Source organism: Lactuca serriola, chromosome 3, assembly GCF_051521515.1.
Source record: "Lactuca serriola cultivar US96UC23 chromosome 3, Lser_US96UC23_V15, whole genome shotgun sequence".
In the NCBI taxonomy this organism is placed as follows: domain Eukaryota; kingdom Viridiplantae; phylum Streptophyta; class Magnoliopsida; order Asterales; family Asteraceae; genus Lactuca; species Lactuca serriola.
This window is the reverse complement of record NC_136410.1, coordinates 298,643,366-298,655,990: the sequence shown is the minus strand read 5'-3', so window position 1 is coordinate 298,655,990 and position 12,625 is coordinate 298,643,366. Positions and strand designations below refer to the sequence as shown.

General features: G+C 32.1%; 2 protein-coding genes across 3 annotated transcripts; one reads left to right on the top strand and one right to left on the bottom strand.

Moving 5' to 3' along the window:
• Positions 1–563: 563 nt before the first annotated feature.
• XSP1 (xylem serine peptidase 1) lies at positions 564–6,083 on the bottom strand. Of its 2 annotated transcripts, none has more exons than XM_079032367.1 (11): positions 5,923–6,083; positions 5,744–5,835; positions 5,376–5,473; positions 5,151–5,291; positions 4,946–5,051; positions 3,897–4,207; positions 2,823–3,025; positions 2,421–2,743; positions 1,749–1,857; positions 1,442–1,655; positions 564–1,246 (listed from the first exon to the last, which is right to left on the bottom strand). In XM_079032367.1, the coding sequence occupies exons 1-11, from the start codon at positions 6,001–6,003 to the stop codon at positions 699–701; spliced, it is 2,226 nt and encodes a 741-aa protein (XP_078888493.1). In that variant the 5' UTR covers positions 6,004–6,083; the 3' UTR covers positions 564–698. The 2 variants fall into 2 exon arrangements, with proteins under 2 accessions (XP_078888493.1, XP_078888494.1); XM_079032368.1 differs by having other exon boundaries at positions 649–1,246; positions 5,744–5,801; positions 5,923–6,026.
• Positions 6,084–7,106: 1,023 nt separating this feature from the next.
• Positions 7,107–9,582, top strand: LOC145094092 (RNA-binding CRS1 / YhbY (CRM) domain-containing protein). Its single transcript, XM_079032366.1, has 5 exons — positions 7,107–7,753; positions 8,080–8,207; positions 8,307–8,532; positions 8,976–9,103; positions 9,257–9,582. Exons 1-5 carry the CDS (start codon positions 7,207–7,209, stop codon positions 9,425–9,427), a joined length of 1,200 nt encoding a protein of 399 aa, XP_078888492.1. The 5' UTR covers positions 7,107–7,206; the 3' UTR covers positions 9,428–9,582.
• The last annotated feature ends 3,043 nt before the right edge of the window (positions 9,583–12,625 follow it).

Here is a 12,625-nt window from a genome sequence, read left to right as displayed (position 1 = left end):
ATATATATATATATATATATATATATATATATATATATATATATATATAACACTTTATCCATTTTAATAATACAGAGTTTGAAATTTGTGTTAAACAAAGCCCATTTTTGGAAAATGGAAATTCCCATTTTTTCCAACTGTATGCATTAAACCTTATATAGAAAAAAGTCAAAGACTTCAATAAAGTTGATTGAGGGAGGAAAATTGTACAATTGGTGTCAACATTGAAAATGCTGGCTCAATGACCAACATCGTATATGCCTCTTAATCATAGGCTCTCCATGTCCAACAAGAAAAGCTACTTAGCTTATAAAATCTAATTTAAACTACATGAACCGGGTTTGAGTTTGTTTTTCTTTGGAAGAATTTCAATCTCGTTATGTGTTATTGTTATTTTTTTGTACCCGTTATTTTCAACCTTTCCCCAACTACATGCCTACATATGATTGAACATGACAAATAGTTGTTTTGCATTTATAACCCATTCGGGGCTATATTTCGTTAATGGCACTTGTTTCAAGTTCTTGATGGTATAATATAACTATTATGCATTTGATCATTAGTTATACACAACATGCCTTGCTTATTCACATAAGGTGTTCAATAAAATGCCTAAAAGAATCCCCAACATCAATTAGACATAAAACATCAAGAAATCAACATCGAAACTTTATTTACTCAGTATGCATCACAAATCACTAATCTTGTGGATCATAAACGACAATTGGACTCCTCACAACATGACAACAACTTCTCCAAATCAATGACCCTGAAACCAATAGCTTTTTAGCATTAGGGTATGCTTCCACTGTAACTTTAAAGCTTCTCCTTTGTAAGATATGTGAGAAAAATAGAGTCATTGGTTCCACAGTTATGTTCACTCCTTTAGGTACTCTAATGGTGGCATTGTAAATAGACATAGCATGTCCTACATTAGTCACAATTCTCCGAAATACCCCTATAGTGACCCCTTTCTTGCTCTTTAAAGTAAGTTGCATGGAAGGGTAGTTGATGGCATCTTCACTAATAAGAGGTGGAATCAATGAAGCACAACTGATTTTTGATTCAGAATTAATTAAAGATGCAATTGATGATCCATCGTATCCCTCATGGCATAGAAATTGTACGTACGACATGTTGTCCATGTCATAGATTAACCCTGGGTTTATGGCTCTTCTAGGGTTTAGTTGACCAACACCATATGCGAACTCAGCTTCTTGGTTGATTTTTGAGCTCATTGGTCTTGCTTTGATCATGTAAACCATTGAAAAAAAAAAGTAAGCTCATTGTGATTTAACTCTTGTTTTTTAAGCTCTTTTCTTGTAATATTATATATATATATATATATATATATATATATATATATATATATATATATATATATATAAATAAATAAATAAATAAATAAGTCTAGTTATTTACAGTTTTAGTGAGAATTTACCAGAAGTCATAATAGCTGATTTTATAGCAGCAGGGGACCAGTTTGGATGAAAAGATTTAACATAGGCAGCTGTCCCTGAAACATGTGGACAAGCCATAGATGTTCCAGACATTATGGTAAATTTTGAGAATTGTGTGTCTCCTTTCAGCCCTGTTAGTGTTTGTAGAGGGGTGTATGATGCTAAAATGTCGACACCCGGTGCCGCGATATCTGGCTGTTTTTATAAAATATAAAAGACTTGTGAGTTGCGAAATATTTTAGTTAATTATAAATGTATATGAGAATGATGTTTATAATTTTTTTGTACCTTTAGTATATGTTTTGTTCCTGGATTTGGACCCCTTGATGAAAATGTAGCAATGAAAGGAGCTGAAATGTTTACTTCTTCAGACTTGTGTATTACTGCTGATGGTGATCTATATTTTAGAAAACCTGAATTGTTAGTTTACATGATTTAATCTAGGTTTATTTTTAATAATGAGGATGCGAATGACATTTTCGTCTTTTGTATGTATATATATATATATATATATATATATATATATATATATATATATATATATATATATATATATATATATATATATATATATATGAGATATTGAGTACGAGTCTCTGTCTTACCGTTTTAGTTGGGACAAAAATGCAATTTTCGTGCCATTGAAATCAGTCCCAAATTCTTACCTTTTTGGATAAGACAAAAATAGACACTTTTTTAGATGAAACAATAAATTACAATATGTCTCATTGACATCAGTTCTAGACATCACACCTTTATGGATGAGACAAAAAAGTTGGAAAATTTTGTCTCATTCACATGAGTCTAAACCTATCCTACCATTTTGGTGGGATAAAAATTGTGATTTTTTTTTTTGACATCGGTTCCAAACTCTGAATCTATGTCCAATGCATGCTAAACACAAAACATATTTCATTTTATGTAACAAATGTGGCTTTACTTAATGATATGTGTTTTTACCTTGTTGAATGTATATAATTCCTTATGTTTTCACCAACCATCGAATTCACCATGGTCGCTGGTGCCATAAAAATTTGAGCTGTATCTAAAAACACTTCACTTTCAATAATCGCCCCAATTCCTCCTAATCCTTTAATAACCGAATCCGAACCCCAAGTCCCAAGCTTACATTGCACAAGCTTCCCCTTCACTTTACTTGCGTCCAATGTATCTTCAATACAATACCCTGCACTTTCCTTACTTTCGATATCAATTGCCACATCATTCCCACTTGTTATCGGGTAAAACTGTTGTTTCGGCTCAAAACCATTTATCCCAATTCCCTGTAAACACAATGAATTCCACTAAGAACCTTGTGGAATCTCAAAATCTTGAAATTCTGGTGTTTTTTCAAGAACTTACGGTTAAAGTCTTCCCATTGCCTAATACAACTTTGCTTTGAAATCTTCGGTCAATGCCGCTAGCTGCCACTGTCAAAAGCCATGGTGCGTGGTTCGCCACACTGCCTAAACTTGGTCCGTCGTTTCCGGCCGATGCAATTGTGAGAATCCCGTGATTCATGGCGTGGAATGATGCCACAGATATTGTGTCATTGGTGTATGCACCTATAATAAAACCATGATCATGGCTTATGTAAGACAAATTAAAATTAGGTTGAACCTTTTAATTTCACCAAACTATGAAGACCATTTCTTGAATTTACTTGAGTTATGTGCTACCAGTAACATCATCCACCTTGCTTTTAATTTGATATAGATGGGAAGGTAATAGAGAAAGCCAACCGAACGAGTCATGTTTGGTTGCGCATGATTCCTTTTACAAGGTGTCTATTTAAAAATGTTCTATTATATTAGTTAACTATGAGTATTGGATTTGTTATTTACAAAATTACAAGAATTAAAGATAATAAAAGCTTGTTAAAATACAAGAAACCCCATGAATCCCACTCGAATTGAGTAGCTGAGGTAGACGTTGACAGTTGTGCGCCACGTTACTAATGCTTGTTAAAATACAAATAAAAATATAATAAAATAAATGATTTTCTAGTTATTATTATGAAATGAAATTATGATTTAATTAAAATTATAGAATTCTTGATAAAAAACTTTGTGGCAGTATATCTGTTAGAGTAAATTACAATTGTGTTCCAAAATTAGTCATTTACTTGGAAGTTGGAACAGGGACCACAAAACGAAATCTTTCGGGGAACAAAATTTGCGAAAATCAGCTATAACGTGGACAAAAAATGTAATCTAACTCAAACTTCTATAAATAAAAGTAAGTTATAGTAAGTTATGTTTAACATTTTTCATTTAAAGCAAACCTTGCCTTTAGATTGAAAAATAAGAAAATGGAACGAATCAAATTCTTTCATGAATGGTCTAATTCTATTTCATCAGTAAAAACAAAACATTTTTTTTTTCAATTCAATTTATCATACTAAAACACTACCTTAGGCTTGGGGAGTTACAATACCTGTTAAACCACCGATCGAAATTGATATAATATCAACTCCATCATGAATGGCGGCATCAAAACCCGCTAACAAATCCATATCTGAGCAACCCGAGCTAGCCCAACAAACCTTATACATCGCGACTCGAGCCGATGGCACTGCTCCACGAGCTGTGCCTTTGGCTAGACCAAATAGTTCCGCATCCTGGACCATGCCCCCGGCTGCAGTTGATGACGTGTGGGTCCCATGGCCGTCAGTGTCCACGGGTGAAAGTATGTCATTCGGGTCAGGATTCCCATCTAGCTTGAAATACTTTGCGCCTATAAGCTTTCTATTAAAAGGGAAAAATAACATAAATTTTTGGTGCTTGAATTCATACCACACTTTAATAACATAATCAAAAATGGAAAATTGCAATGTAAGCCATGTACTTCATTTAATACCCATATCAACAATGTAATCATGTTTTTCTACAAACATATTTGTTTTCTTGTAATAGCAATGTACTTGTAATTTTTTTATCCATAATGGCGCAATGTTGTTACATCACTACCAATATCAGCGATATACTTTGTTTGCTAATATTGTCATTGTTGGTAAAGTAATGTAAGTTTGTTGCTATTATGGTTTAAGGAATTGTAAGCAAATTGCTACTATATGTAAATAAATATAAACACGTTGCTATTATGGGTTCAAATCACTGTTATGGTTAAAAACTGCAAATAACTTTGCTATTATGTATAAATAAATGTGAGTACATTGCCACTATCGGTAAAAAATAAAGTGCATTGCCTATATTTGTAAAAAGATTATGTTACTATTTCCTTCAAATTGCTCATATCAAAATTAGTCATGCACTTCGAAGAACTATACCACAACAACCATGAGCATCTTGCTATTTAGTGTGCTTAATAGTTTTTGAGTGGTACATTTTGAAAAACATACATTTAACATATATATATATATATATATATATATATATATATATATATATTATAATTTTAAATCTGTTTATTATGTGAAAAGGGGGTTATGTTAACATCCCAAAATATGAATTTAACTAACATACTTATTGCATCCCGAAAAATTAGCAAAATGATGACAAGATCCTTTCCATTTTGCGGGTGGAGGGCCAAATCCTTCATCGTTAAAGCTGTCCGATTGTGGGGTTATTCCTGTAATTTAAAAACCAAAACTTTTTTTATTTTATAAAAAGTAAACTTAAACTAGTAACATAAATTTTTAAAAAATTGTATAAACCAAATTATATAAACCTGTATCCATAACACCAACAATAATATTGCTCTCAGTCTTCTTCCTTCTTGCCGTTTGAGGAAACCCTAAAAAATCCCATGATCTTGTTGTATGTAGTTTGCGATATTGATTAACAATAACAGATTGTACGCCTTCCATACCTTAAAAAACAAAACAAAAAAAACTTTACAAACAACATCGACAAATACGTGGAGGGGTGGGGATGGGTAGGGTTAGGGGGTTACCCGACAACTCTTTGGCTTCAGAACTCGAGAGCTTTGCTGCAAACGCGTTAAAGCTTTTCGTATAGCTATAGACATGAGATTCCACTGCTTCGAGCTCACTATATGTCAAAACATGTATGATAATAAGGGTTTTGTGTTATTTTTAACATCCAAGAGTTTAAAAACATGTCTTTGTCTCATTTTCTTTTTTTAACGGGAATAATAAAGTATAATTTTTTGTTCTATTGAGATTAGCAATATAAAGTTGTTATGTTCTATGTAACAAACAAGACTTAAATGTTGTGAGTACAAAACCTCTAAAACTTCAATTTTACAAAGAAAATGTTTTTGACTCGTGAAACTAGATTTACGAATTTACCGATTATTACCTTCCTTTTAATTCCGAGAGGATGTCGATGTGTGTTCTTGCCTTGGATTCCTTGTTAGCTAATTGATCACTCAAGAACACAATGTAAAAATCCTGTGGGTAATATTTATCGATTACAATATAATGTGTAAAATATTAACAAAAATGTATATATATGTTTAAATTTTTAAAGGAAATTACCTTTGTTTCTCCATTAACTTGTAGCAAGTGACCTCTTGTGAAGAGAAAAAATAGAAAACAATAAAGAGAAAGAATGTTCATGTTAACGAGTTATAAAATTTTAGAACGATAGCATATCATGAAAACATAAGTTTCATAAGCATCATAAATAGCGAGTTAATAAATGAGTTGAGTAGGGGTCTCAATTGGGAAACCTTAAAGAAAGATATCTAAGATTTGTTGTTCTTTTGTTGTGTTAGAAAAGTAATGTCCTATTTATCTAGGCTATTTAAAAATTTGCTTAAAAACAAAAATGTGATTGTGGGTCCCGATTTAATTTGACAATCAAGATTTTCTTGTTCTTCTGTAATGCTGAAAGAAATATGATATCTGAACTCTCTAGTATTGCATTTTTTCCCCTATGACAACGTTATAAAATTCTAAACGTTATTATATCAGTCATTTAGTGGTGATCATTTAGAAATTAAGCATTCCAAAGGAATTGTCCCATCTTAGAATTAACTTTGATGTAACAAGTTTTTCTATAAAATGTAGCCGTTATGATAATGTCTTCCGATCACAAAACAATTTTTATTGTTCTATTTTGCAGTTTTTTCAAAATATAGTGAATTTATAAGAAAAAGTTTTTAAAGTATCATATCTTTTATCCTAGTACAACATTATAAAAATCTATCCATTATATCAATGCATTCAAGCATCTTATTTTCATTTTTCTTATCACTAGTTCGTAAAATATACCGATTATAGTATTATCATAAAAATACAACTTTTATGGTTATAGTTAGGTAGATATTTATAAAATATGGTTCTAATAAGAAAAAAAATAGATTACACATTGTTTGGTCATAGTTTTCAAATAAAAAAATGTAAATAAGATGCTATAATATATAAGTAAATTCAAATTTATTATATTTTTTTGTATATTATAGCATCATATTTTCATTAATAGTTTCCATTTACGAAATTTCATGAAGAGATCATTATCTAGAAGAGGATAAGTGTCTTGTAAACAAAGATCTCAACACTTGTATTTGAATGCAAGAGTTCACAAAACTTAAAAAGTTAATACGACTTATACAAGTGGGACAAAACTTAAAAGTTCTTAAATGAAAAACCATATAAAATTGAAGGGCATTTTTTTAAAAAAAATTTAGAAACTTCATTTTAAATTTAATTTTAAATTTAAAATATAAAAAAAATACTCTACCCTCCGGTGACGATCTCCCTCCCTCCTACGCCCTCCGGCGACCTGACATAACGGTGGAGCCTTAGTGTGAACTAGAAATGTTCATATTCCTCCTCCGTCGTAGCTCCTCCCGCCGCCTCTTCTCCACCACCTCCATTCCTCCTACCACTCCTAGTTTTTCAAACCTTTACACTAAATATTCCTTTACTCCGCCTCCATCACTTGATAAAAACCCTAACAACCAAATACAACATGCCGATAACAATAACAGTAACAACAAAAAGAAAAAGAAGCCTCCCTATCGTCCTCCGTCTTCTCTAGACAGGTCCGGCGATAAACCTATAAAGTCCGACCTCCCGTTCGATTTCCGGTTCAGTTACACCGAGAGCAATCCTGCAGTGAGACCTATCGGTCTCCGTGAGCCAAAATACTCGCCGTTTGGACCGGAGAGGGTTGATCGTGAGTGGACAGGTGTATGCGCTCCTGCTGTCGATCCTATGGCGGGAAAGGAGGAGACTGAGAAACTGGAAGAGAAGAGGAAGAAGATTAGAGAGAGGATTCAAGGCGAAGAGTTGACGAACGCTGAGCGGATTGCTTTGGTGGAGAGATGTGGGAAGCATAAAACCAAAAGGCAAATCAATTTGGGTAATTCCCTTCGCATATTCTTCCATTATTATTGCAAATTGATGAACATATTAGAGTAAATTGAGATTCTTACGATTCATTCAAGCTATTGAAGATGGTTTATATGATTATGTTAATATGTTATCATGTTCAATAAAACCATCAATTTGGGCAACTCTTTTGACATTCTCTTCCATTATCATGGCAAATTGATGAACATGTGAGAGTAAACTGAGATATTATGATTCATTCAAGTCTCCTGTGTCAAATTACTGTCTTTTTTTTTCTTAATTTTGTTCTTGGTGATAAGTAGATAACATATGTTTATATCTTCTGTGGATTTGTAGGAAGAGATGGATTAACACACAACATGCTGAATGACATTCATAATAACTGGAAACATGCTGAAGCAGTTAGGATTAAGTGTATGGGTGTACCAACTGTTGATATGAAAAATGTTTGCTCACAGTTAGAGGTAAGATACTCTTTCTTTTTGACTTAATCAGCTTTCTCCATTAACTCATTACTTATTACAAATTTGCCCTCACTTACAATTTCCCATATATTTATCAAGGATAAAGCATTTGGTAAGATCATACACAGACATGGTGGTTCGCTTGTATTATACAGAGGAAGAAATTATAACCCTAAAAAGAGGCCAATAATTCCATTAATGTTATGGAAGCCCCAAGAGCCGATTTATCCAAAGCTTATAAAAACTACCATTGAAGGTCTAAGTATTGAGGAAACAAAAGAAATGAGGAAGAAAGGTTTAGCTGCTCCTGCCCTCACAAAACTCGGTAATTTCTTAAGCTTCAATTATCAGAGCTACTCAATAATTGTTATTATTACTATAATTAATAATTTTTTTAGGAATAAATGCAAGAAATAGCAATGTACTTTTGTATATTTGTGTATTATAGCATCCTACTTTGATTTCTTTTTATTACAATTACAACATTGTAATTTCATTTTTTTTTCTTTCTTAATTTGGAAAATCACACCGATTATAGCATTATACTTAAATTTTTTTTTTTGTTATTATATCAGTGAAAGTGTAAAAGTTGCTTTGTGTTTGGATGACATTGCTATAATCGGGAAATTTTTTAAAGTATATAATAGGAAGAAACGAAAGTAGGATGCTATAATAAACAAATCAATGAAAGTACATTGCTATTTCTTACTTTTATCCCTCTTTTTTTTATTATTTTATTTATTTTTATTGTTGTTATTGTTAATGCAGCCAAAAATGGATATTATGGTGGTCTTGTTCCTATGATTAGAGACGCCTTTCTCGTGGAGGAGATGGTAAGAATTGATTGTAAGGGTCTTGAAAAGAAAGATTACTCTAAGATCGGATGCAAATTGAGGGTAAGTTTTTCCCGCCTTTTTAAAAAAAAAAATATTTGTTAAGGTGGGACAAAAAGTTTAATTTTTGTCCTATTGACATCAGTCTTCAGTTAGTCTGATGCGCATGTCAGTCGGTCTGATGAAGCAGTACAACTTGTTTTGTGTTATGTGTAGGATTTGGTTCCGTGCATCCTTGTGACATTTGAGAAAGAACAAATAGTTATATGGAGGGGTAAAGACTACAACCCGAAAGAAGGAGGATGTTTTCTCATGTCACGTGAATTTTTTGACATTGACTCAGGGTACAAAAGTCAAATCGAGTCCGAGTCTAGTGATGATAAGTAGTTCTTTTTATATATATTTTAAATATTTAAATATATAGAGTTATATTGTTGATATAAATCTAGGGTACTTGATATTTCCTTGGTTTTAGCCTTTTAGGTTTGAATTCGGTTCCAATATTGGGGTAAATGAAAGAAATAGCAATGGGCTTTTATTTATTTGTGAATTATAGCATCCTACTTCCATTTTTTTTCCCATTGCGTACTTTTAGTTTTTTTTATTAAAACATTTTACTTTGAAAAATCTACAAAATTGTAGGATTGTGGTTTTGATGTTTTTCTTATTACTTATTAGGATGCTATGATAAATAAAGCAATGAAAGTATGTTGTTTTTTCTTGCATTATCTTGAATAATACGTCCAATTATAAAGGTGGAAGTTGCTTTGTATTTAGATGACATTGTTATAATATGGTAAAGTTTTTCAAAATATAATGTTGCAATAGAAGCAAATGAAAGTATGCTATGATAGATAAAACAATGATGTTGCTATTTCTTGCTTTAAACCCTTAGAATTATTGTTGAATTTGATTTATGATTTGTGGTTTTGTTTGGTTAAGTTCGGTTAACAATTGTATAACCAATTTGAATTTCTATATTCTGAACATAACTTGAGCATTTTTAGTACAAAAGAGACATTTTTGTTTTATGGCACAAAAACGAAATTAAAAGTATTTGTAAATCAAAATTTGAAAAAGTGTGCTTTTATGTGAACCCTTACAAGAAACCTCAATCTTAACGAAATATGTTAAATTGTCATTTATAACGTTTTTGCACCTTTATGAAGCAATTCTTGGTAGTTTCCAAAACAAACACTCAAGGAAATCTATCTTTATATATCAATCGAACAAACCGAATATTTTTCCAAAATATTTTGAATTCACCATTGTCCACTTTATTGCTACAAAACCTGTCCAAATAAAACCTTTTAAAAATAACTAGATTATGATCTGTGTTAAACGTTGAGGAATGCATATAAAAAACATACAAATGTTTACAGAACTCTTAAATTGAATTTATTAAATTCTTTGAATACATATATTTAAAAGAATTAATATCATAAAACAAAATAAAACATGACTTGAAGATTAAAACTATAAATAAAAAAAACAAAATATTCAATCATAAACTAATGTAAAATATTAAAATATCTTCATGAGAAAAAACAACGATTTTCGAACGCAATTTAAAATCAATACAATCACATATTTCTACTTGGCATAGTAACTATCTCAAAATTTGAACAAAATGAAAATATGTCATGCGAATGATGAGCCGGAACGATGTGATGAATCGTATTTCCTTTAAAGAAATAAAAGAAATTGTTTCGATAATTCCACAATTCATTTTCACCAACATTGTAATTAGTAACATCTAATTTAATCCACCAATTTTGAATAAAAACCCAAATAGCCCACGAACGATCTCCACTTGTAGAAAAATATCCTAATTTTCCATCAAATTTGATAAGTCTCGATGTATAAGAGTTGATATATTAGTAATAGAAGGTGCATATATGACTCAATATTCTTCCGAATATAAATCAAATCGCAAAATATTTTAGTTAGACAATAAGAAGTAAACCATACCTTCACTTATGATTGCCTTATCCGAAACAGGATAAACAGAAGATGGTAACCAGATATTACGAATCTCCCTCCATTCTCATGTATTAGAGGCAAAATTTTCTAGGTGAGAGTAATCATAGTCCATCTGATCCTTAAGCAGGTCACTACAAAGAAAATAACATATACGTAATAAAATAATATACCTAAAATACAATACAGATAAAGTCTTGCGATGACAGTGCGTATGATAATCGAATAATCTTGAAATGCAACGACTTCCAACTAATAACCACCATAGCAAACTTTACTGCAATGTGTTTAAAGATTGGAAACGGTAACGATTTGCAATCTAAAGTCGTTGCTTTACAAACAAATAAAAACTTTTATGGATATTCATCTTCATTATTACATTCACCAACAATCAGTCCACACAAGAAAGATGCTAAAATTGTACACAAATTTGGTATACAAGTAATGCCAAAACTTTTCTCACCACAGAACGAACTGATGCTCTACGGTTCCCCACAGTTTTTTTGTTGAACAAAAACTCCAAAAACCACATTATTTTTCTGTTTGCAGAAATCAAGAACATGTTTGTTGTACGTTAGTTTTTCAAAATATTTACTTGTAGAAATCACTCATTTCTATACGTTTGGTGTAGTGTGTGCTATTGGTTATATAGATATGTAACAACGTAAATTTTCAAAACAATTTTTCATTTCCAAACATAATAAATTTCATAAAACAATTTCAAAACTCATTGTATCAAATGTTATCTCAGAAAACATGTCCCAGAATATCAAACACATAAATCTCTATCAGTGTATATGGATCATGTCGGCGCCTTCCCGCGATCCTTGCTGGTACCTGAAATACATATCACACAACACGGTAAGCATAAATGCTTAGTGAGTTCCCCAAAATACCACATACAACACTTACGCCACTCAAGGCTATAACTCTACAAGACCTTCCGATCAATGTGTCTCAGGGGACTTCCGTCCCATAATCCTGGTAGACCTTCCGGTCCCACTTCTCTGACCTTCCGGTCCATATAATCTTGACCTTCCGACCCATACACTATTAACCTTTTGGTCCATATCATAATACTCATAACATAACATAGCATATACATATCATATAAAAACATACATCACATACTCATCATAGCACATAAGACCTTCCAGTCACACTGAGCCTTCGGCTTAACTGGACCGCCACATGGGCCTACAGTCTCCCCGGACCGCTCATAGGGTATGTTGGCCTTCAACACAAAGCAGGACCGCCTCAACCCAAATCGACAAGCAAATAACCATGTGCGCATACAAACATTTACTGGCATATACAAAACATCGAACATATCTATCTCACTGATTACCACACATAGCAATCTCTCATAAGTAGAGCACTGACCTAGCAAGTCACTAACATAGCAATCCCTACGGATCATAAGAACATAACATATAGTCTATCCTGATTATGATCTAACGGATCATATCCACATGTAGCATATCATAACGATAACAACTAAAGGGCCGACCTTGGTGCCTTAGATCATATCGATATAGTGAGAATAACTCACCTCGCAGATGTCGACTCGAAAGGTGAACTCCAACTCTAGGATCACTTGACACA

What these genes read in the sequence shown, in the direction of transcription:
- XSP1 (XM_079032367.1), bottom strand. Translation starts at nt 6,003, where the DNA reads ATGAACATTCTTTCTCTTTATTGTTTTCTATTTTTTCTCTTCACAAGA. An exon ending in AATTTTTCGGGATGCAATAA is followed by an intron (nt 4,208 to 4,945) that starts GTATGTTAGTTA and finishes CCCTTTTAATAG; the next exon opens with AAAGCTTATAGGCGCAAAGT. An exon ending in AATTATATACATTCAACAAG is followed by an intron (nt 1,858 to 2,420) that starts GTAAAAACACAT and finishes TCTAAAATATAG; the next exon opens with ATCACCATCAGCAGTAATAC.
- LOC145094092 (XM_079032366.1), top strand. Translation starts at nt 7,207, where the DNA reads ATGTTCATATTCCTCCTCCGTCGTAGCTCCTCCCGCCGCCTCTTCTCC. An exon ending in CAAAAGGCAAATCAATTTGG is followed by an intron (nt 7,754 to 8,079) that starts GTAATTCCCTTC and finishes GTGGATTTGTAG; the next exon opens with GAAGAGATGGATTAACACAC. An exon ending in ATGTTTGCTCACAGTTAGAG is followed by an intron (nt 8,208 to 8,306) that starts GTAAGATACTCT and finishes ATATTTATCAAG; the next exon opens with GATAAAGCATTTGGTAAGAT.